Source organism: Pithys albifrons, chromosome 2, assembly GCF_047495875.1.
Source record: "Pithys albifrons albifrons isolate INPA30051 chromosome 2, PitAlb_v1, whole genome shotgun sequence".
Taxonomy (NCBI): Eukaryota; Metazoa; Chordata; class Aves; order Passeriformes; family Thamnophilidae; genus Pithys; species Pithys albifrons.
Genome location: NC_092459.1, coordinates 17,388,099 through 17,414,622, shown reverse-complemented (window position 1 = coordinate 17,414,622; position 26,524 = coordinate 17,388,099). Strand labels below are relative to the sequence as shown.

The 26,524-nt window shown below is 36.6% G+C and overlaps 1 protein-coding gene across 1 annotated transcript in view; it reads left to right on the top strand.

Annotated features, from left to right (window-relative positions):
- Positions 1-26,524, top strand: part of SNTG2 (syntrophin gamma 2) — a 234,876-nt gene that overhangs the window by 82,112 nt on the left and 126,240 nt on the right. The window contains exon 2 of the mRNA XM_071547809.1: positions 17,746-17,883. Within this exon, the coding sequence (XP_071403910.1) occupies positions 17,746-17,883 (138 nt within the window). The remainder of the gene's footprint in view (positions 1-17,745; positions 17,884-26,524) is intronic.

The window sequence follows — 26,524 nt, the reverse complement described above, 5'->3', positions numbered from 1 at the left end:
TCCTTAAAAAACTTCATGGGAGTCCACAGGACTGATTTCAAATTCCAGCCTTCATAAGCACTTAGACAGAGGTCCCTACATGAGCAGCTGAAGTGACTAACCTGGTCTAGTCATGGCAGTATGGTGCTCTCACTGGACAAAATTTTCAACGTGATAAACTGGTCATTGAAACTCATCATGTTATAAAAGCTAATCTTATTTGTTTGGTTGGAGTTTTTTGCTGTCCTAGCAAGATCATTTAAAGCTTATCTGCTTTACACTGTGTATATTCCATATATGTGTATTTTTGTGTGGGGAAAACAGATACACAAACACACACACATGCACATGTACACGTGCACATATTGGAAATGTTACAATCTCTTCTACTGAAACAGTAGGACTAGTAATTCAATATGTTCATTGCTTATTTCCTGAAGGAGAGTGGCAAGAGTTGGTGCTTACTTTGACTTTATAGATATTGGTATTTCAAAATTATGCTGTAACCAAACTAGTTAGGAAGTGCTTTGAAGCTTCAGAAGAGGAAGGAATTCTGTGAATGATATAAGCAATATAAATAACTTGAAGACTAAATTTGAACTTTAAAATGTTAGAAGATCATATTTCTTCCAGAGGCATGAGCTTCCTTCTTCATCAGCTGCTTGTTTCCCAGTATAAATTGGCATTTACCTATAAATTTTAAAAAACATTTGTAGTATCTCCAGAATTGATGGTGATACTCTCAGTCACTTTATTTTCTCTTGCTCAACCACATGAGTTCAAGCCCCTTGTGAAGAAAAGAAAAAGGCAAAATGCAGGATCCTTACTTCAGGGTTCTGGCAAGCAGACTTTGGGCTGTTTGTTGAGGAATCAGCTTGAGAGAATACCATAGGATACATACAGTCATGGAGAGAAGAGGGGTCTAGGACAGACCCTCACTGATTTTAAAAGATCACCTTCCCCAAGTTCAATAGTCCCTCCCAACAACCAAAGACAGCAGGAGGCCTGCATAGATGAAAAAGGAGCTTATCACTGAACTCAAATACAAAAAGGAAGCATACAAGATGTGGAAGCAGGGACAGGTGACGTGGGAGAAATCTAGAGATACTGTGTTGTCATGTAGGAATTGGGTTATGCTAAACCACGCCCACCTGGAGTTGAATCCTATTGGGGCATGAAGGGTAACAAGAAAGGATTCTAGAGGTGCGTCAGCAGCAAAAGGATACTGCTGAGTGGGACAAAGAGTCTGATGAAGGATATGAAAAGTCTGAGGTACTCAATGCCTTCTTCCCCTCTAGTGGTCTTTAATGCAGCTGCAATCCCAGGTGCCAAATACCAGTGGGAAAATTTGGAACACAGAAGACATTCCCTTGGATTGGGAGGATTGGGTTATGGAACACTTTAACAGACCAGTGATAGACAAGTGAACGGAACCTCACAAGGCATATTCACAAGGTGAGGGAGCTGGCAGATGTTATTGCAAGGCCTCTCTAGGTAATTCTTGAAGGGTCATGGTACTTGAGACTAGAGGAAAGCCTGTCTTCAGGAAGGGCAAGAAACTAGGATCCTTGGTGAGATCCTTGAAAAGGCAATAGAACAAATTCACCTGGAATCCACTTCCAAACATATGATAGGCAAGAAGGGGTTTGGAAGTACTCAACATTGATTTATGATGTGGAAATTTTGCCTGAACAACCTCACAGTCTTTCATAATGAAGTCATTATGTTGGTGGATGGGGGGTTAAGAATGGAGGTTTATCTTACCTGTAGCAAATCTTTTTACTCTATCTACCATCATATCCTCATAGACAAATTAACAAAGTATAGACTAGATGAATGGGGAGATGGAATTGAAAACTTACTGAATGTCCAGACTCAAAAACTTGTGATCCATTACATGAATTACTAGTTGAGAATGGTCTCTAAGGAAATAGTAAAGGATCCAGTACTGTTTGCCATTTTCATTAATGACCTGAATAATGGGATAGAGAAAACCCTCAAGAAGTTGGCAGATGGTACAAATCTGGAAGGACTGGGTGATAACAGGTGGCTTTGCTGATTTTCAAAATCACTGGCACTGCCTGGAGAATGGGCTGACATGAAGCACAAGAAAGGCTAGTGCAAAGTCCTGCACCTATGGAGGAATAACTCCAGGCACCAGTAGAGGCTGGAGACTGACTGGGTGGAAAGCAACTTTACAGAAAAGGAACTGTGGGTCCTAATGAACACTGAGCCAGCAATGAAGACTTGTGACTAAGGACAACAACCCTCTCAGCTGCATTAGGCAGAGCATTAGAAGCAGGTGGAGGGAGGTGATCCTGCACCTCCATTTAGCACCACATAGTGAGGCAGCATCTGGAGTCCTGTATTCACTTCTCTGCTCCCCATTACAAGAGAGATACAGACATGCTGGAGTAAAATCCAGCAAAGGGTCAAAGAGATCTGGGAACTGGAGCACCTCACCTATGAGAAGAGGTTCAGAGAGATCTGAGTGTAGACCCTAAAGAAGAGAAGGCTCAGGGCAGTCTCACCAATATTGAAAGATTCCTGACTGGCAGGTGGCAATGAAGACTGAGCCCGATTGTTTTCAGTAGGGCCCACTGAAAAAGGCAATGAGCACAAATTGGAACACACGAAATTGTCTTGAATGCAGATAATTTTTTTATTTGTTCACTGGAACAGGTCCCACATTGGTTCATCTGAGATCTCCTTCACTGGCAATACTCTAAACCAGACTGCACAGGATCCTGAGCAGAGCAGCCTAGTCTATTCGGAAGCATCTCTGCCCATGGCAGGAAGAGTTGTGACTAGATGATCTTAAAGGTCCACTCCAACCCCTTAACGTTCTGTGATTCTATGATTTGCACAGTGGTTTGAATCATATCATCTCTAGTAGCCTCTTCCATCCTTAGCCCTTCTGTGTTTCTGTCCCAGTGTTTTCCTGTAAATTTGAGGATTTTTTATTTTTACAGTCTCAAGATGAACCAAAAAAGCCACTTGTGAGAGCAGAAAAATGAACATGATTAGCATTTCCATGCTTCTAATAATCATATTTCAGTAAAAAAAAATCCATATTTCTTTTATTAATTGATCACTTTGAAAAAAGAAAAACTGGCACAATCAGGAAAATACCCAATGAAGAAGGCTACTGTTGAGAATTTTCTGCATATCTTGAAGTAGATTATTCAGGATAATTGTGGGATTTTCTTGTTGTGTTGTTTTGGGTTTTTTTTAAATTTTCCTTGTTTCTTTTTCATAATTCCATTTAGAACATCTCCATAGAAATCTATTCTATACTTAAACTACAATTTTTTGAGAGGTTCCTGTACTGTGTGATTAGGTTTTCATTTTTAGGTTGTTTTCACTGTTTTGTTTTGGGGTTTTTTACACAATTACTAATGCTACACTTCTGTATGATTGTATTTTCATTATTTTTAGCAAATATTTTCATTATATCAGTCTGAAGTATTGAACATGTAATACGGCCCTTGGTATTCTCAGATTGTCTTGGAAATAATTGAATTTAAAATTACACCACTTAGATATCTTTTTAATACAATTTTCATTTCTAAATTTTGAAGTTGCATATGTCTATAATTTGATAATCTATCCTTTGTTCAGGAATTTCAAGGAACTTTTAATGAGGCATGAAAACTGACATAGTTTCAGAGGTCTTGATAGCAGCTGACATAGTGACTCAGATGAATTTCATGTAAAAAAACTTTGCAGAATCTTGAAATATGTCCTTGTGCATGAATTTTTATAGCTATGATAATAACTATGCTACTAATGTTACAACTTGGAAAACTGTCAACATTTGTGACAAATTTTAAGCCAATTATTATTATAATGAAAGCCTGACTTGACTGAGAATTTTCAATTGACTTCAGCTTCATTGGGACTAAAATTAAATCCCTAGGATTTTTTTTAGCATTTGTGCTAGAATGCTGTTTCTCTTTTATAAGTGGAAAATAATAGCTTAGTTTCAGGTACAATGAATGGAGAGAGATTATTTAAGATTGCTCCCAGGATTTTTAATGGCCCATTAACATCAGTGAGAATCATCTGAATGCAGAAAATGTGTATCCCTCTAGCACAGAAATCAAAGGAGGGTAACAAAGGCTAAAGTAAGACTTTGACATTCATGTAATGAAGAAAACCTAAGCAGAAGCAGGGGAGGTGCCCTGTATTGCACCTTATAATCAAAAATCCTTTTGTGCATATCAGAAAATCCTGACGTGTGATGCATTATGTGCAAAGGCATTGGAAAAAAAAACCAACAACAAAACAAACAAACAAAAAACCAAAATCAGTAAAAAACCCCAGCACAGTAAGTTTGCAGCTGTAGGAATACTTATGTCTAAAACCACTAAGTCAAAGAAAGAGTGAAACAGTAATATTCTCAATGTTTCTGCTCTTAACACTTCCATAGAAAAGCATGTTGGTTTTCTACTATGAAGAATAGAGGTAATGGAAAGTATGACAGTATGTAAAAGTGATATAAAACACACATATCTAAATAGTATAAGTGTGGCAGGAAAAAAATAGAATTAACTAAGCAATGATCAGCTGATCCTTAAGTTGGCTCATTCATGTGTGTGCTGGCACAAATTGAGAAGGAAGTAGTAGAATGCAGTGGTGCAGTTTATGTTAATGGTCATGCCAGAGAGCCCTCCGACAGCGGGAGAAGCAGTAGTGGTAAGCCTAGACACAATCCTGTTTACCATCTGATGTGTTTTATGGGCTTGTTATTTAGCTGCACTTTCAACTGTTGGATAGCACTTGTGCTACGTACAGCTTTTGTAAAGGCTGTTTCTATGTTTCACAACAGATTTTTAGTACTCTGGGCAGAATTAATATGCCAAATTCTTCTATAGATTAGTAGCCTATGATGATAATTCCTGCAAAAAAAATGATGTGTCTGTTGATGGGCAGCTACTCTTTCTCTTAAGCATGCAATTTTTAGAAATCGCATTTTCCTTTCTTTCCCTCAGTATTATTTTCTTAAATTTTTATCTTTTACCCTGTTATTGCTGTTAATTCCTCTTACTGTTTTTCTATTAAGTCTTCTCTTCCTCTTCTCTAAGATGTGTTATACCAAGAACTATTCTCCTGTCTTGTCATATCCATACCTGTACTATCCTACTTTCCTTCACAGAACACAATCTTGTCTCTTATCCTGTAAATTTGACTTCTATACTTGCATAAAGCTGTGAAACTGTTGATGATATGTTTAAGATCATGTACTTTTTTGAACACAGACCTTTTATAAATATGCTTCAAGCATACAGAACAAAGGACTTAGTATTTTCACTGTCTCATCACCGAAAAACTTGTGCTTTCATGGATGTTACCTTCTTTGGCATTTCTGCTGTGAAATAACATTAGGATAACCTGGCAGTAGCTCCACTGCAGTACTGGTATGACTTCATAATGCTGCTGATGTTGCCTGGAAAAGAACAGTTAAAATATTTCTTTTCTTTCCATTTAACTCTAGGGTTTTTGTCTGTTTTAGTTCTTGGGTTCCATGTTCTGAACTTAAATCTTCTCAATCCCATCCTTCTGCCGTTTCTCAGTGGTCGGAGTTTGCTTTTACTGTTCTGGTGAATGCCTTTCTGTGACAGCAAGGTTATCATAAGATTTCCTAAAATCCTTGAACTAAAAATTCTGGTGCCGCTTTGGTGGCTGACTTCTATTTAATGCTCTTTTCTGCTAAGCACTGATTCCTGCTTAACTTTGTGCAGGAGCTCTCTTTTCCTAAATCGCTGCTGTTTCAGCATGTGTTCAGTAGAGCTGATACTCCTCTCCCTCTGTTGCTTTCTCCTCTCATGTTCTCTTGTTTGGAGGCCCAGCAGAGAGACTGCCCAGTCCTTAATGTGCTGTGCTGACTTAGAAATCCAGTCAGAGCTCATTCAGTGATCTTTGTGATTGTTTGCAGTAGGTGATATAGATCATCTCTACTCTCAGCCTATGGGAGTGAGGATTTTACATGTCATGTCAGCCAAATATTGTGCTAGTTCAGTGCCCTGGGACTAACAGTACCAAGGGACAGATCACACTGGAGGGATAGTTTGGGATAAAAGCAAATTCTACTGCAAATTTATTACTCTGAAACATACATATTTTTGACAAAATGATATCAAAACCTTTGAAATGTCCAAGTCTTTTGTCAAGTAGCTTACTTTTGAATCCTTTTGACTCAGAATTACTTGTTGATTGTGTGATTGTTTCCTACGAGTTTTGTTTTTGTGCTTTGGTACGTACATCTACATGCCCAAATGCACTTCTGTAGGCTTAAGTCAAATAGTTACAGAGTTGATGTACGAGTCAGTTACCTGTACCTGTTGTCAGTAAGCAAATTGTTGAAGCTGAGAAAGACATGAAGTAAGTTTTATCTGCAACTGTCAAAATCAGAGTTATCATCAGTTCCAGAATAGTTTTGGTGGGTTTTTTAACACTGATCTTCTTCTTTGTCTTAATGTTAATGAGACTAGACTGTGTATGCTTTAAAAATAGGAGTTTCTTTGAGTTCTAGACAAACATTTATTAATCCCAAACCATGTATTGTTTTTAAAGTGAGAGAAGTACATATATTTCTACTTGCTCTCTCTGAATACACTTTTTATTGCCTTTGAAGAGTGGTTTAGAATACATATTCTTCATCTTAAGAACTCTTTGTCTGAAGTCTGAATCCAAATAAATCATTGAGTTTTCAATACTTAAATTACCTGCATTTTTAATTCAGTTACTGGGTATTGCAAAATCCCTTCAGTTGTTCCTAGATCACCTGCTTCTTCTATGATATATTACTTATACGCTTCCAGTTTATGAAGGATAACTGTTTAATATCTTGAAACTGGTTATTTATTAGTCTTTTGTTGTTGCATTTGTGCATTTGTTTTGTCTTTGTCCTCTGTAGAAATGTTTAGTACTTTTTCCTAGTTGGATTTGTTTTCTTTTCATCTCTGATACCTGCAGGTATGTTTCCATCTTCTGCATTTTGTGAACGTCTATCTATTTATTTTTACTTGATACTCCTTATTGCTTTTTAGTTCAAGTAAATTCTAAAAGATTATGGAAGTGCCCTATATTTAGCAGTGGTTTATTATAGTAGTTGCTTGTTTAATGTCTTTCTTTTTGCAGAAGATTCAGTTGAGACTTCTTTGTGTACTTACCACTATTTGATGGGATTATTTTATTCAGTGAGTACTGTACAGAAGTTCCAGCAAGCTCAGAAATAAACTAGTTGAAATCTTGTATATGTATTTGAAAAAAGTTCATTCTTTGTAGAGTTTAGACCCTACTAATCAACTATATACAAATTATTTATGCAGGTATACCTTTTGGGTTTTTTTTCTGTTGACTTTATTTCTAAGGAACTTCCCCAGATTAACTGTAGGTGCTTGTCAGTAATGTATTCTTGTTACAGGACATTTTGGGTTTGAAATTTAGGTGCAAACAGACTGTTTCATCTTTTTTCATAGAATGACAAGCAGTCAATTTATAAATGAGATTCTTTTCCACCCTTAATAATGCCTGTCTAGCTACTGCTTTGATTTTTACTTTTGATTGTGAGATTACCATCTAAAGTGTGACTTCCTATAAATGCACCATCATCCTGCCTGACCTCTGTCTTATTTGGCCTTCTCTGCCAATTCCACTCCTCTTTTTAGAGGCTCATAAATATAATGTATGTATGTGTGACTCGGCTTTGCGAACGAAGATTTGGGAAGGGCTCTACCCACATGGGTGTGTCCTTCCAGCCTGTGCAGTGGATTTTTTAGGTGAGGCACATCTAAATTTTCTTTTTCTTTACAAATTTCATTAATCAAAATGGTTGTCATCTTTTTAATTTATTCCCCATACTCAGCCTTTCATGCAGTTTAATGTACTTCAGGAATGCTCTGTTCATTAAATGAGGTACGAAAAAGTTGCTGGCCATCGCAGTTACTTTTGACAATTGTGGACAAGTCTAGAAGAAGGTGGTTTAGCAGAGGTGAAACTTAAATATACCATTAAGTCTTTGGATAAGGCATGAATTTGTTTCTTTCCAAGATAGGAGCCAAGTGCATGGCTAAAAGGGTTTCCACTTCCTACTTATGAGTTTATCTGAGCAACTGGCCTGTAAAAACAGTAATTGCAGATGTTTTTGGGGTTGTTTTATTTTTTGTTGTTGGGGTTTTTTTGGGAGGGGCTGTTGCTAACTGGTTTAGTTTTAAGTGTGAAATTTATACTTTCTTGTTTAACTGATATGATACTACTGTAAGCATAGGAACATCTTCATATTCTTAGGCTTTATATTATTAGGCAATTTAATTGAAAATATGATCTAAATCTGATAAGCGAAAACGTTGCAAAAATAACTGCTAAGAGAAATTTTTTATTTTTAGCAGCAAAGGTATTTATTGACAACGTTGGAAGCAAACCAGTTCATACAGGGCAAAAACTTGCCTAACGTGTTTGTGGAAAATAAGCTATTTTATAGTCTTAAGTCCATAGTTAACACCTTCTAATTTCCATACTAATGACTAGGCAGAATCTTGGGCAGAGCTTTCCTTTTGGCTTCGAATTTGGGTAGTGGTCTCCTGACTTCATCCCTCGGGGTGGTCTTGAAGCGTCTTCATCACTGCTGGACTTTTGCCTTTTCTTTGTTCGATGACATGACCTGTAAAACTTGCAAAACCTTGCCTCTACAAAATCTTGACTCTTTACTATATCATTATATTGAAATGTCTAGCTTAGTTTAATGTAGGACTTCTAACCATGGTACACTGGTCTCTAGATGGTACGTACTAGAACAAACCGATTCAACACTCCATGCTGTACAGCAGCTCTGCTGTGCAAACAACATTTTGCTGAGCAGAATTAGAAATTTTACAAAACTAGGGGGTTTTGGTCTCTTTTCTCTTTCAAAATCAAAGTAAGTTTAGGCAATTTTTCTGATAGTTTGTGTGTTGGCTGTTTTTTGGAGTAGAATCTGTGTTCAAACATATTCGACCATGTGGCTCAGTTAGCATTTATTAGATTTTTTAAGAAGGCAATTTTTATTCAATGTGACATTGTGAAAGTTCATTTTTCAAACGTACATTACCGAATTTAAGTATTTGTGTCTGATGTTGTGACAGGTGCATGGGGATGACAATGATCAATCACATCTAGTTAGCTCATGACATACTGAGCTTGCAGTAATTAAACAAGACATTACTGCTTGCTGATTAAGATCACACAGATTGAGAGCCAGCTGTTAATCACTTTTCTTGCAAGGCTAATGTAGTTAACAGATCTATCCCTAAGGCTAGTTTTGACTGGTGGACAGGCTGTGATGTAAGCAACAAAATAAACTTTTAAATTGCATATATTGACAGCATCTTTTCAAATTTCTCTTGAGTATGCTAGAAAGTGATAATTGTCATGCTGAAGTTAAAATTTTCCAAAAACTTGTAATATTAATACAGCTTTTATGACTGTTATCTAGTGAAATGTCAATCCAAAATATGGTCATCAATAAATGCAGATGTAAAAATAAATAAGAACAATCCTTATGAAAACAGTAATATTGAAAGTGCATATTTCAGATACAACCTATGCTTTGGGGGAAAATACACTCAAATATATCTTACATATCTGGTTTTGACCACTTTATTTCTGATGCTGATTCTTTTCACATGCTAGCTGGTATATTCATTGAGGCTGAAAAGCAGTTGGGTTTTTTCCTTAATTTTCAGTGTATTTGGCTTATGAGTTTGCTTGTTTTGAATAGGAGATGAAAGAAGTTTACTATGTTTAAGTATGTCATAAAAGTTAGGTAGCTATTAAGTCAATTTGATTGTATGTTATTCCAGAATAAAAGACATGATTTTGTTGATTTTGTGATATTAAAAATATTCTAATGTTTAACACAAACAATGTCACTTTCTTTTCAACTAGAATGAAATTCAGGCTTCACTTGATATTACCTTAATTTGAAATATTTCCTGTAAAGCTACTTTAAAATATTTCTTATCAGACATGGGCAGTAGTGTAAAGGCTGGACCCCTGGGATATCTTCAAGTTTCATCAGCTGTAACGGTGCAGTGCTTCTTCTTATTGGGAAGGGAGGCAGGAGCACTTGGTGGTGGGCTACATGTCTGCCTGCATGTGGAGGGTGTGAAATGGGGGTCGTGGCCCTGCCATGACCGTAGATGTGTCCATCCTAGTCCTGGCCTTTGGTCTCTGAGATGGGGTGAGCATCTGGCAAAGAAAAGTCCCTGGTAAGGATGCAGACTGGAACCACCAGTCTGGGGAGGAGCTCTGTTGAAGATACTTTGTAGGTCCTGGGGGGCAGCAAATTGTACCTGAGCCACCAGTGACCCTGGCAGCAGAGAAATCAAGATGATCCTGGCCTGTTTGAGGAGGAACACAACCAGGAGATCAAGGGATTATACCTCTCTGCTCAACACTTTCTAGACTACATCTAGAATACTGCATGCAGTTTGGGTTCCCCCAGTATAAAAAAGACCTTGATAACCCGAAACAAGTTCATTGAGGAGCCACCAAGAAGACTGGGGCTGGGAACACTTGCCCTGTGAGGCAGCTGGGCTTCTTCAGCCTGGAGGAGGCTTCAGTAGGACCTAAAAGCAGCCTTTCTGTATCAACAAGGAGGATATCGAGATGATGAAGCAAGGCTCTTCATAGTGGTGTGTGGGCGGGCAGGAACTTTCAAGAAGAACTTGAAATCAGATACAAGGAAAACCTTTTCCTCAGGAGGACAGTCAAGCACTGGAGCTGATTAGCCAGCAGTGTGGAGCAGCATCCATCTTTAGAAGCTTTCAGCCAGGCTCATGTAGTTGCCTTGCTTTGAGGTTGGGCTTCAAACCCTTCAAGGTCCCTTCCTACATGTGATAGTAAAATGATGTTTTCCTTCCTAATCTACAGAAATCTTGAACTACTCTGAAATATTGGACAAATCCATACTATTTTGTTCTCCACGACATTTTCACAGATGTTTCTTCTGTCTCACCCTCATCCACCTAGTACTGGGAACCATAACCTATCCAAATAGTCTCTCTAAAGGCACCATTATCATTATAGTCAGAATTTCTTAAAGGAAAGAGTAGTGAGGTTAAGAAGTGTTGTCTCTGCATTTGTGAAACAGTGTCACTAGATGGAAAAGTTGTAATATGTTAAAGGTGAGAAAATAAGAACAACTCTGTGTGTATTTAGAGGAAGAAACATGTTCTGTAAGACAGCTCTGTATAACTAATTTCAGCAAGTCATAACTATTCCCTGTCTTCTAGCTTGTTTTAGTTTTACTGGATGTTTCTCTGTGTGCCTATGCTACTAATGGAATCATTAATTTTGTGTGTTCCACAACTGTGTTACTGTTATGACTACGTATTTGCTGCCCTTATGCATTTGTCCCATTTTGGTCCATTAAAAAGTGCATATTTGTGTTTTTCTCAAGGGCCCTTCTCATCATGAAAGACATGGGTACATTTCTTCTTAGGATGGAGTCATCCTTCAGATTAAGTGCTATGAAAATTATGCTTATTTACAAAGTTTGTTGTAAATGTCACTCATCCATTATTAAGATCCCTAAATTATAAACTGCCTTAGGCCTTAGTAGTTGTTTCTCATCCCTCCTATGGCAGTCGTGAGTTGTTTAGTTTAGGTGTCCTAAAGCCAGTCAGGCTTTCTCCTGGGTGCAGAGATGTTGTGACCCATCCCTGAAGGTGAGGGTAACTGAGGTTCTTGTTATTAGATCCCTTAGGTCAGATTAGATGGAAATGACACTCCATGACCAGTGTGCATATATGTATATACATACATGGAGATGTATATGTATACATACACACACAAATGTATATATAGATATATGTATGTATGTAGAAAAATTTGATTGCAAAGAAAATGAACTGTGTACCCATTTTGGTCATTATCAATAGTAATATGGCTATATAAAAGTATAAAATTTTAATTAAGAAAAAATATAAGGAAAAGAAAGAAAGGGAAAGAGAGAGGATGAGGGTAGATAGCGGAGAGGAAAGATACCACCCATCCAAGTGATAAGACTTGATTGTTGCAATTTAGATGTCTGTTAGTCAAAGTGATGGTTGCCATGTTGATCTGTTGGGACCAAAATATGTTCAAAGGAGGAGTTGTCTGAATTATTTTCTTACTTGGATATTCTATTTGTCCTTGTAATAGATTTTGAAGTACTTAAAATTGTTGATATGTTCTTTTATATTGTCTTTAAACTAAACAACCCGAATTTGTATTGAATTACTCATAGGTCCTATTTTCCAGATCTCTGATCAGTTATAATTTTTTTTTTTGCATTTCTCATGGGCCTTTTCAGTTGGTTACCTCTTCTACGTAGTGTAGCCATGAAACAACACTGACATAATGCTATATGAAAGGAAACTATACTGGGATGTATTAAATGCAACACTGGTGATGGATTACTTTTGGGCATGAAATTATCTCTCTCTCACATTCATTGGTGTTTAAGGAATATTTTGTACCATCCAGCCGTAGAACTGCATTTACTTTTGAGCACTGTCTTGTATGAGTGAGAAAAAATCAAATGAGTAGGAAAGAATGTGAAGGAAAGCAGTCAGAATATCTGTTTATTGCAACAGCAAGATATTGATGCCCCTATTTTTCTGCCAATCTTCACTGCTGCTTACCTGTTTTTATTCCTCAAGAAATAGTGAAGAAAAGCTTTTCTTCCATGCAAGTGCTATTCTCCCTACCATTTAACACCTTGCACTTTGTTCCCTGTTACACTTCAATCCATTTTTAATCTTTTTTCTTTTTTTCTTTTTTTTTATGTTAGTCAAGGATCTTTTAAATTTAAATTCTGTCATTCTCTGAGAAAGTATCTTTGTCTTTTGATCATCATAGGAAATGTAGTGTAGGATACATCAAACCAGTTGCAAGAGAGAAAATAGATTTGAGCCTTCTGTAACATAGTGCCCAAAGCACTGACTGTGAGGGACTTCCAGAAGCTCTCTTTCTTCCTAATCATAAGTGATGTAGGATAAAAACCAGTGACTCCAGTCCTCATGTATCTTCAGCAAGTGTTCCAACTATCAATATACCACAGATGTGAAATTTCAGCGGAGTTAATTTCATTTAAAAGAATGAAATTGGATTAGAGATTTTTATCATTAGATCTATGAGATGTAAATGCCGAAAAAATACTAGTCTGGAAATATAATGTGACATTTCAGTGGGAAAACCCCCCTTCAGTTATAGTGTTTAAATGAATTTTATTTACAAATACGGAATTTTAGCAGATAAAAACTGAACTGCAGTGCCTTCGAAACATGCTTTTATTAAGGATAAAGGTCAGAAAATCAGCTGGAGAGTCAATGCAACTCAATGCAGTGATTTTTTTTAGGCAAATAGGGGAAATTCCAAATGATCTCTTTTTATGAGGGTCTAAGACACTAGTACTCCATTTAGTTCTCAAAAGTAATGATCACGATTGCTAAAATACACATAGGTAGAGGGAATAAGACAGAGGGTTGGAGTTACTGAGATCTTCAAAATTTGAATCAAAATAGTAATACTGCACTGCTTGTACTCTGACATCTCCTCTGAATGCATACAATATGTTATTATTTTATTGTGAATAACTAAGTTTTTGTTATTAATCTCAACTGAATTCTCCAGTTGTTTAAGAATCTTTTCTGTCTCTAAACATTGCCTGACAACTATTGCTGTAATGCATTTGAAAAAAAGATGGACATAAACAAGTGGTTTCTGTAGGAAACCAAGTACACCTCAACACCTCTTTTAAATTCTGCCTCATTTGTTTGCAAGCTCTTTGAAAATAAAACTTACAGCATTGAAGACAAGTATTTTATGCTAGTAAGACTGAAGTTTGGCTTAAGAAATTCGTACTTTGAAGCAGAATTTGCAGCTGTGAGCTTTAGGCTGCAGATGCAGCACGTCGGAAGAGTCATGGTACGTTGAGTAGGGTCCCAAAGCATTATGCTGAACAGGGAGTGCGTTAAAGCAAATACACTGGCTAGGGACCTGCTTAAGTAGTCAACAATATAACTGCTAAAAGGATTCATCTGCCATTCTAACTCCCTCTAGAGAGGGTTGTTTTGCTTCTCTGTGGTATTGACAGGTTTTGAGCTGTGTTGAGAAAGTAGGTTTCAGTGGTTTTTCTTTCTTTCAAAAACAGCATAGTCTAAGCTTTCTTAAATGTCACAGCTACTGTGATGCTTGTGCTCCTCATCTCCTTTTCCCTTCCTCCCACAATGTGATGAACATGCACATGCACACTCGCATAGTCCTCTTTTTGAAGCCAGTGTCTAGAAAACTGTCAGAGATATGAAAATCAACATTTAATTTCCTCATCTACCCAAGTGAATTTAAATTTATATTCCACTACCTTTCAATGTAAGCACTGAAATCCTATTGACATGCAACTCCCTATGCACTTTCCTCGTGCTTTTTTTACAAAACACATTTGGTATATGTTCTCAAACAATACTACATAATTTGGTGAGTTATTTTTACTTTTCAGCCCTCAGTTTCTGATTCCAGTTATTAGAATGGCTACTGTATAAATAGTTTTAAAATGAGAAATCAAGATGAACATTGCATTGTTAAAAAGCTGGGTATACATATACATGCAGAGGCTAAGTTGTCATTAAAAGTTTCTTGTTTGAAGAAGGACTTTGTCTGTACTGGGATTTTCCCATTAGGGTTATGTATGCTGTCTCTGCAACACAAGGAGAGAACAAGGGAATGTACTGAACTTTGATTCAAAGCCATTTAAAGTGGTCTAAAAAAAGCTGACTTGAAAGGGTGAGAGCAATCTAGATTAATTTTATTGATTCTGAAAGCAAATAAGGTATTGCTGCACATCATCTTGGATCACGAGTTAAATGGAGTGTGAGGTAGGTATTGGATTTTAATAGGAATAAATGAGCTTCAGTGAGACTTCCAGTTGAAATAGTGTGATGGAAAATGCTAAACTATCTAATTGGTCACTCTGTATATCATTTGTTACCTGATCACCTGTTACAAGTGAAAGTTCAGAATTGTTTTCATTGTATTTATTCTAAACATATGTCACAATTGCTAGCCAGAGAAGTGTTCTGTGTCAATGAGCTCTCCAGAGCTCTGTTCTTTCAGTGTTTCTATAAAGCATGCTCTGGTACGTCAGCAAAAGTAACAGCGGTAGCCAGTCCAAGTGATGCATAACCTCTGAACAGCAGCAGAATTCAGGGACAGTGGTTTTCAAGGCTGTAGCTCTACTGTTTGAAAATACTTGCTGTTGGGCAGCATGGCTTTTAAGTGGATGATATTGGCATGGGTTTCATATGTTGTCATTCACAAAAATGTATTGATAAAACATCCACACGTTCTGAAAATGTAAAAAATTTCTAAATCTCAGGAAGATAAAGAAATGTGGGCTTACAAAAAAGTGAGAATGATGAAGGCTTTATACCCTCACTGAACTTTGTTTCCTTTAGGCATTTCTAGCAAACACTAAGGACGAGATATATCTGTCCACAATTAGGCACATATATGAGTTGTTATTTATTTTTTAAGTTAAAGTAGAGAGCTATGGTTCAATTTATACCCTTCCAGATGGATTATAAACGAGATCACGTAGAATCATGCTTCAGAAGTGTCTGTTGCTCACCACTGGCTTGACAGAATCTAAACAGCTGTCCTAGATTTGAATTTCTCGTACAAACACAGGCTGAGAAAATTGGAGGTTCTCAGACTCAGAAAGGGAGGACTCTATGAAGACCTTATAGCATCCTCCGAGTACCTAAAGGGGGCCTTCAAGAAAGCCAAAGAGGGATATTTTACAAGAGTATGTAGTTATAGAACAAGGCAGAATAGCTTTAAAGTGAAAGATGGCAGGTTTAGATTAGATATTAGGAAGAAATTCTTTACTGTGATTGTGGTGATGCACAGGCACAGATTGCCCAGAGAAGGTATGTCACATTCCTGGAAGCGTTCAAAGCCAAACTGGATGGGGCTTTAGGCAACCTGGTCTAGTGGAAGGTATCTCTGCCTATGGCAAGTGGATTGGAAGTAGATGATCTTTAAGATCTCTTCTAATACAAGCCATTCTATGATTTTTTTTTTTGTACTGTAAACTTTGGTGAGATCCAGTACAAGCTGAAGATACCTACATGTGAATGTCTGCTGGTGTGACCAATATTTGTATCACATTACAAACATAGAAATCTGGGCTTGCCTCCAGCTAGAAAAGGATGTGGATATCCTAAAAGGCCCGTATCAGATTTTTATATGTTCAGAGGTCTTAGGATACCAAAGTGTCTTAAATGGCAGAAGTGACCTACATAGGAACAACTGCTTTGGGCCCAGGTAAAGCTGAACGACATCACCAACTCACCTGAGCAACTGCTGTGTATATAATTCAAGAAAAATTTAATTGTATTATAGGCTGCATTTTCTGTTTCTGCTATAAGGGAGGTTTTGACACTTGGTTGCTGCACAGAACTACATCAAATTGAAGTGTTTTAAGATTAAACTAATCCTGCCTTTAAAGACTGAAAGGTTTTATTGAAAATCACCACAGACCTTTCTCCCTAATTTTATAGAAATAAAAATATTAATATTTTGAGCTAATGTTTCACATTTCATTTTATTTTAAAATGCCTCAAGCTTTCATTCATTGCACAGGACATGTTTCTTCAATTCCATTACTCAGTTCCTTACACAATCTACTATTTAACAAACCATTTGATTTTAACTCTTCTTTTAAAAACAAATGCTGCAGCTAAAATTTAAATTATGCTTGATTTTTCTTCACTTGCATAAAGCTCATTGTTGTGATGATGTTTTTATATACATTATAAATTAATAAAAAATACTACTTTTAAATATGATCACTCATTTATGAACAGATGTTTTGCTTTTCTCTTCTATGCAGTGACTGTAAAGTTCTGAAATTTTATTAGTCTGAATATTTTAACAAATATCTTTAAGCTGTCCTAATGCCACAGTTTATACTTAAGGAAATATTTGACTGATTATTAGTGCAAAATTTAAGGAAATAAACCAGAAATTAAAATATAATTTCTTTTTTGCTACTCATGGAGAAAACATTCATAGCAAATACTTGACTGTCCTATAGAGTTTATTAGTTATTAGGCCAGTGATAATGTAAATTGAAAAACATATGTCCATCTTCACCTAAACAAATTCTGTAACAATTGTATTTAATGATGTGTTTACAGTGTGAAAACATAGTGTTCTACTCTAACAGAACTTTTTATTTTAATGGCAATGTTTATGAAGGGTGCAGTTCATTTTCTGACACCGTGGAAGGAACACCTTGAAGTCAGGAACAACACTGCACTTCCTCTCCTCTAGCTGAAACTGTAAAACGAGTTCACATGCAATTTATATACCTATCTGCTTCTAATACAGTTTTGCAAATCTTTGTACACTTAAAACAACAACAAAAAAGGCATTATTAAAGGCATCACTCCTTTGTGGAACAGTACAATGGAGAATTTTTTGTAATTTTCTTTTTTTTTTTTACTTTTTGCATATTAATGTCTATTTCAAAGATCATTTAGCCTGCATTTTCAAGTACAAAAGAGGCTTTTTATGTCTAATCCATTTGAAGTCTGAAAGGCAGATCAGTTTTCCCCTTTCTGTAAATAATGCTCATTTGTATGTGTTTTATGTATTGAATGTGGTAGAGCTTGTTATTCATCATTATGAAATGATTATATTCTTAAATTTTTTTGTATGTGTCTTGCTTTTTTGCAGACTAAAACTGGTATTGCATTGTTGTATGATGAAGTATCTGAAAATGCTTATGACATCCGACTGAAGCTTACAAAAGAGGTATTAACAATTCAAAAACAAGATGTCGTCTGTGTTAGTGGAAGTGATCACAGTGCAAATGTAAGTGCTTCTATATCTCTGTGCTTTTGACTGCGCACTTTAATGTCTTCTGCAGAGATCACTTTAATTTATTGGAGTGGAAGAGATTTTATTGGGTAATAGGAATACATGTAATTATCAGTTGTTGGGTCTTTTGTGCATACCTATATACTTGCATGTAAAAACTGCTTTTTTGGCCAGTGCTTTATATCTTTATTATGACATTTATGACGTTAACCGGAGCAAAAATGTCTATAAATACCAAAATTACAACATTCTTTCACCAAATATTGTTAGGCTATTAAATTAAGAAAGAAAAAGAAAAATACTTCCCAGTAAGAGAAGTTTAAGAATAAACTTATACACCAAAGTTTTCTTCATTTGTGTATCAAACAGGATGTCTGTTCAAGGGCATTTATCTGACTGAGAGAACACTTGACAGGTGCTTACTTCACTATAATTCTCTTTCAGGTACAGATGGGACTTAATCAGTGCCAGCATGTATGTAGTGCTTTTTTCCCCAAAAATTCAGTTATGCTGCTTTCTCAAAGCATGTGGTGCCCCTAAGCTATAGAGGACTCTTCTGTATGACCATTTGGTAATGCCACTAGACTAGCTGGTGTCATTTTGCATAAGCAGTACAGCAAGTGTGTCTAGGTTGTCAACATTCCTAAGTAGTGCATTTTATTTTCTCATACAAACGGTGTTCCTCTTGAATTTGGGATACCTATGCTTAACTTTACTGAGTAAAATAAATTTTGTGAGCTCTGCTGGTATTTCCTAGAGCAGCAGCCTCCTCAGATAGGGCCAAGGGAGAGTATTTCTGTCTGCTTGCTGTGTCATGTAAATTTAAAATCTGGCACTCGAGGACATCAAGTGAGTTTGTAATACTGTGCTAACAATTAGAAGCCAGGAAAGTATGTGATGGGTATCTGTATATACGTATGTGAGTATGTTAGAGGGTCTGCCTGTATAACTCATGAACAGGTTTCATTCCTGCCACAGTTAATATTTATATAAATTGTTTCATATCACACAAAAATTAATTTAAATAGCTTTTAATAGTTAGAAACATCACGTACTGTTTTCAAAACTTGTCCATGGAACTCTGAAGCATGACTTGCTCTTTAAAATGTCCAAAGAGCTTTATCGGTGAAAGACATGTCCATTTCTGGTTGGTTGCTGAGATAAGCATAAGCCTCCCTCATCAGCTTTGCATATACTTTCTACATCACTGAGAAGCATGAAAAAACACAGCTTTTTTTTTTTTTTGCCAGACATTGCTGGTGGTGCTGATAAGTTGTCTGCAAACCAGATGCAAGATTCATAGTAAAATATCATGTGACTTCAGTGTATGATGTCTATGCATATAATTACACAATTGCTGTAGACTCAGTGGTGTTCAAATGCCTTGTGTATGAACTTTCATTGAAAAAGAATCTAAATTCTATCCTACATAGTCCTAGGTTGCTTCTTGATTAAATCAACACAAGCTGGTTGCATCTAAGAAAATATTGCATTACATGCAAACTGAGCCCAAATTCCTTGGTTGTATTTCAACACCAGTAATGATCATGCAATGGGTAGAGTCTGGAAAGAAATGATTCCCAGGATTATGGCAAATAGAGACAGTTTTTCCATGTTGTATTCATACTGATAATATGTAAAAGGAAGGAAATTTCAAGTACAATTCAGTGTTAAGGTGGAGTTGCAAAGTATTATGTCTCTAGGTATGCCACCCATTCAGAAGGGATTTCTCACACCTCATACGGTTGATAGTTAAATGTGGGCAGTCCTGCCAAGCTGCAGGTCTTGTATCCTGGAAAATATTGTTAATATTATCTCCTTATTTTCCTGACGCTTTCTCACTGAAGACTCTGAAAACTAAATTTTAAGGGTCTGATCTATTGGTTTTCTGTGTACCCTACAAGATCTCCCCAAGGTCTCTTTCTGAAAGTGTTCTCTTCAGTCTTCATAGGATTCTGTTGTCAAACTCTAATGAGAAAAATGTATTAAATCGTGGCTTCATGGCAATATTTGCTTTTTCTATATTATACTCTGAACCAAATAGAAACTTTTGAAAACTAGTATTTAATATAAAGGACAATTGAGGTAACATGAAGATAAACAGTCCTTTTTTTAGAGTATATAATTTTCAGTCTATAGGACCTCAAAAGCAGAATTTGAAATCAAGCTGACATAGCTGATTTTGGTAAGTTTTACATTTACAGTGACTGGCATAAATTCCAAAGAGATAAATGCTTTATATTTCAAGTGGTTCAAGAAAGTAGTTTTCATCACTGTTCTGTATGATTCAAAATATTAATAGAAAATGGTAGGCTAAAAGTCAATGCTATAGCAATCATAAATGATCACACTGTCTTACTGATTTATTCACCTTCTTCTGTGCCTTTTCATTCTTGGGTACTCATAGTTAATCTTTATTTTACATATGGCCATTCATAAACTAGGGTTTTTTTGCAATAAAAATCCAAATAACTTTTGCCTTCTTTTCGTACTCACCTCAAATGCATAGGAGGGGAAAAAACCTTTTGTTTTTAGAGTAACTTTTCATCTTAGGCAGAATTTGTGTATGGGAAATTATTGAAAAAGAAAGTTCTGTGTCTACTTCTGATAATACTTTTTTTTCCAGCCACTTTTGTGAGACAGCATTTTTGGGATGCATTTGTTTCAAGCCTTCCTTTTACTGACAGAATCATTAATCCTGGGGGTTCTGGTGGACAGCAAGCTGTCCATGAGCCAGCTGTGTGACCCTGTGGCCAAAAAGGATAAAGGTATCCTGGGGTGCTTTAGGAATAGCATTGCCGGCAAGTCAAGGGAGGTGATCCTGCCCCTCTACTCAGCCCTGGTGAGGCACATCTGGAGTGCTGTGCCTGGTTCTCTCCTTCACTGGAGATATTCAAGAACTATCTGGACAGAATCCTGTGCAATGTGTGCTGGGATGACCCTGCTTGAAGAGGGAGGTTGGAGCAGATGACCCACTGTGGTCCCTTCCAACTTTACCCATTCTGTGTTTCTGTGACTTGGTACACCCTCATAGAAGCCAAGCACAAAACTAATGACAGAAATGGCACATTCGAAGTAAATAGACAGTTTTCACCATCAGCTAAGTATTTTTGGCAGAAGGTCTTCCACATGCCTCACCCAATCCCACCCACCCCTCCTGCCGATTTAAAGTCTAACAATATTCATAGAAATAAATTAATTGTATAATAGGAAGCGATAAATAAATTTTAGTTAAAGGGAGGCATTAATTTTTATACTTTATGCTTCATTAAATATGACTTTAACTCTTTTATTATCCCACATGCTAAAATTAATTTCTTATATACAGTGCCTCATCCTTAATATTCTTTGTTTTTCATCAATGTATAGTGCTTCTTCCTTCTCCTGTTCTCAGCTCACAGTTTTATGGCTCTCTTTATTTCAAAACAACTTTTTTATTTTATACTTTATTTCTGTAAGAAAAAGAATAAATACATCTGGCTTTTTATCAAAATCAGTCATTCTCACAGAGCTGAGTTGTCTCTGACTTGGTCAGGGGTCAGGCAAAGAGGTTTCTAATGCAGACTGCTGGCCTCTTGATTGGAAGAGGACTCCTCAGAGGCTGATGTGAGTCTAATAGAATTAGTATAAGAAAAACCTTTGCATGTGCTGTATACTCAGTTGTCCAGCATCGCAAGCTGTGTCTTAGCTGGACTTTAACAGAATGAGGCAAAGTAGGTGAATAGGGAAGAAAAATAGCAAGATTAGTTGTTTTGTTGATTAAAAAAATGGAAACTGTGCCTGAAAATACTGTTTAAATCCCTGATGAGACTGCTATAGCTTTTTCTTTATAACTCAGATGCTAATAAGGACACAGAAGAATGTTATTTTAGCAAACCTCTAGGGAACAAATCTGCATTAAAATATTAATTTTATTTTTTTTAACCCAAGGAAATTTCAGTCTCAGTAACTACTGATATTAATAATAAACACTAATTTGCCCAGTGCCTCTTATACCATTGCAGGTATGGTATTTCAGTTCAAAATTGTTTTGTTTTGTTTTAAATCTAATTATTAACATTTTCTATCTTTTTGGAAACATGAAGTGAAAAATTAAGAGTCAGTCTTCCCTTTGAAACTAAGATCGCTTGTATGGAGGAAATACATTATTTAACCATTTGTTATTTGTTTTCCATGCTGTGGAAAACTGACCTAGATATTTAGAAGACAGCTATCAAGTAGTTACTTAGGATCTTTTTTTATGAAAGATCATGTGCTTGTGTTACTGTCACTTTGAGAACAGTTAGAAGTTTGCATCACAAAATTAATAAGTGTTTTTCAGTATGACAAAAAACATTATTAAAGATAAAAAGAATAAATAGTTTAAGTAAAAATGCTAACAAATGTAGCAGAATAGAAGAATGCAGAGGATACTATGGATAGCCCTGAAAAACAATCTCTCCCTGACATGTGGGAAGAGTCCAGGTGAGGGTAAGCACTCATACCAACAAGATAAAAGAAAGGCAGCACAACTTTTATACACCATGCATATGCACAAGTATGTGTGTCCTTTAATTGAAATTTCAATAAATCTATTACACCTGAAGCCATGACAGACTGTCAGGACTGGTAAACTGCAACTGTATACATTGTGAGAGATCATGCAACAATTTAAAATTTTTAACAGTTAGGGTCAAAGTGTCTGACTTTTCCATGGGAGTGTGAGCCTTTTCAGGTTTTGGTATTAGGGATATTGATGAGTTCAACCTCTATTTTTCATCTTTCTCTTCACAACACCCAACATGTGAAATATTGCACAAAGTTCAATGCAGATGAAATTACTCAAAGAACAGCTGCGTTCTGGCAGGATTTAGCTCTAATTCATTGTTATATGATGCCTTTTTAATTGAAAGAAATCAACTAATTTTTAATAGGAAAATGAGTATAATCATATGTTGACACATATATATGTTATTAGTAATTTGGAAATCCATATTTGTGCATGATCTGCATTGACTTAATTTGTATCTGAGAAGAGTCTGGAATGTTCTCATACCACCTGCCAAAAATAACTCTTATCCCAAATTAAACATTTTACAACTCTGAGGATTATTCTGAAGTCATATTGAGGCTGGCTGTGTTTCATTCAGACACATTTAACATGATTCTGAAGAACAAAACACCATGGGGTTTGTCAGTCTTTACTGGAACAGATCATGTAATAATTTGTTTTGAAAGGGATGTCTTGAGGCCATCTCATTTAATCCACTTCTAAACGTCATGATAGCTTCAAAGTTGCTGAGGACTTTGTCCATTCGTGTTTAGACTATCTCAAAGTATGGAGATGCTACCAGCTCTCTGGGCAGCCTGATAATGCTTAATCATTTTCACTGTGAAGTTCCTTCCTGTTCTTATAGTCAGTTGGAATTTCCTTTGCTGCAAGTTGTCACTGTTATTGCCTACAATACTTTATCTCTGTACATCTGTGAGAATAATCTGGTTTTAGTTTTGGGGGGTTTTTGGTTTTTTGTTTAGTTTGTTGGTTGCTTTTTTGTGGTTTTTTTTTTGTTTGTTTGTTTTATAATCTTTCCTTAGGTTAAAATGAATTACTTCATTTCACTCTAATTAGCTCCACAAAAATCCACTTGCCCCTCAAAAAATCCCTGAAAACAACAACCAAAAAAACCCAAACCACAAAAACAACATGAACAAATAATCCCTCCTCAATTTTTATCTACAGTAATAGAAAGAGTTATAATAAGATGATATAACAGTTGTAGTAAGACATTAATATAAATTATAAAAACAGTATTATATTTAATCTGCAGATGTCCCAGGTCATCTGCTGAGATCCTGTGCAATGCAAGAAGTGAAGCTTCAAAACTCTCTTCTCCATTCAAAATAATCTTTTGCTTTTGTCTATCTATTTCTTATTACATCTTGCCTCCACTTCATGGAAGTGGAGAATGAGGGATCACGTGATACCACGGAAGACTAATTTGTGTGTTTTCCTCTCTTTCTTGAGGTTTTCTTGACTTCCCATTGTCTCAATAATTTTTCCACTTTCTCAGGTTACACTGTCTTTTTAACCAATGCAACTATTTCTAAGAATGTGGAAGTCTATTAAAAATGATAAAGACTCAGAACTAAAGTTTATGCAGACACCTTTGAGCAAAAAGGTTTTCCTGAAAGCCAGATATTATATCCAATGATACAACAAATTCTACTTGCAATAAAGTTCATTAATTCACACCGTGCCCCCACTGTAGTATGAGGAAAAAACCTGTTTCATTTTCTTTCAATTGTCTGGTCAATTATAAGATGCTTGTGGTTACATTTCCTGAGAGAGCAGCATTAAGGGCTTGTGGAAATGCATAGATGTGTCACATTCACTCTGACTGAAGTGACTAACTGTGTCACATCTACATTTTCCTCATTGCTCTCATTTCTTCAGATTTGTGTGTATTCATGATTTTTAGTCAAGGCTACAGGACACAGATAAGCAGTAACAGTAGCGAGTAAGGAAACAACAATCAAAGATCAATGGTTTCTGGCTTCTAGTCAAGTATTCTTTGATCCTGACTGCCATGTACTGGAAGAAGGAGTCTCTGTCCCAGTCCCAGGTGATAGCATTGCAGTTCATGTGGTGTGCAGTATGACATATTAGCATAAGGCTATGTGTTTTTAGGCTTGTCATGTAGATGCCTATATTGTTTGACTCAATCCAACACCATTCTTTTAAGAGTGCTGCCGGTACTCTCTTTCCTCAGTATGGTGTCTCTTCTGAGTTCCATCTAGAAATAATTTTGGCAAGAGCAGTCCTTACTGTAATTTTAAATTCATATTTCTACAAAAAGTCAGTGAACAAGTGCACTGCAACCTGCAGCCACGGGAGTAGGTGGAAGTTTGCTGCCAATCAGTGAGAAGTGAGGGGTTTGTGAGCAGAAGTGGAAATCTCTCTTTGGCAAAATGATAGCTGCATGTAGAACAATTTGCTGAGGAAGCTCTAGGTTTGGAGTGATGGAGAGTATGAGCTGAAAAATCCTCACTATGGGAACTCATCATCTTGAGGAGAAAAATTCCTGAAGGATTTCACATATGCTTGTTCACTGCATCCTCTTTTGTTCTTTTGGGATATGTAAAAACCAGCAGGATGTCTGCATTTTATGCTACATTTTATTGGGTCACGCATTCGTACAGGATCTGTGTCTTTAGTAATTTTCTTATCTCATAACTTCCTTGTGGTACTTTCAAGACTTGCTTAGAAAGGATGGTAAGATATGGCTGATATGTTAAGTTCTAAGAAAAAAGTTAAATCCATCCCAACTGAAGCCAGGACAACCTATCTTTTTCTTCTTGCCTTTTCTGGTGTCTGACTATGTCTTTCCTTGCATCGATGCAGGTTGCAGGCTTGTCTTTTAAGTCTTCATATTGCGCTTTCTTGTTTTGCTTATTCCTGTAAGTTTTCCGAAGGCCTGGGTGGCACACTCTGCTTTTATTACCATCATTTGCCTTAGGCTGGATTCTATTTTCTATTGTCAATCTGCCATGTAGTGTCTGTAGTGACTTTGGCATTTTACTTTAAACAAATAAGGAGAACTTTTCAGAAGACTCCTTTCAATAAATGCCAGATGCCACTGTAGCAGTGGAAATAGAGTTTATTTATTTAAAAAAAAAAAGAAAAAAAGAGAAAAAAATTCCTATTAACAATGCAGCAATGAATGATTTCTTTGATCACATTTTCCTATCTTCTTGTTTATGCACCTACCTTGTTTAAGGACTAGTCTGCATTCTCTTAATATAATAGTCTGTTTTGGTTTGATAGACTAGATAGTCTCAGGTACCAAGGCATGCTTGCTCATGGCTGTTCATTTAACACATATAATTTACACATGTTCCTTTTCTGGGTTTAGGTAAAGGTGGCCAGGGATTTTTGTCTTAAGTGGTAATTTTAATGAAATATCATACTGAGCCCATTAGGGTCCCTACATTCCATAGGACTTTTTTGTGACACCATTTATATGAACATTACTGGTCTCAATTGACCCATTTTCACCAATATCTGCTGGAGAGTAGTATAAGGCAGACAGCACCCCTCACTAGCTGTCAAGCTTAGCCCAACTAGTCACCCATAAGCACAGACTCAGGGTAACCACTAAAGTGGGTGCCAGGAATTTAACCTTTTAATACTACTGGTTGGTGAAGCCCAACAATGGAAAGGAAGCAACTACAGCATCATCACACTGCAGCAGAGGTCAGCTTAGTTACCCCTAAAGGCATTCAGAAGCACCATGAGTGGGTGAGATCTCTGCAACTCTGCCCAGCTAGTAACTGTAGTCCTGTCTTAAGAAAGTTACAGTTACTCCTGCCAACTTTAATGCTGGCAAAACACTCAGCATCCAGGTCCTGCTATAGGGAAGATGCCCAACCAGGAAAGAAGTCGGCACAGGGGTTCCTCACTCGACCTTACTGCTCCATGGCATGTCCAGGAGGACAGTGATACAGTCATCACAGTAGTCTTACTGATGAGTGAAAGGGAAAAGAACAAAACCAAAGCATTGATGTCCTTTGTCTTCCAACCCATTCTAGCCATTGTGAATGGGCTCGTTTCTTAGATCAGTTTCTACAGAAGATTAAGAAAATGGTCTCTTTCAAG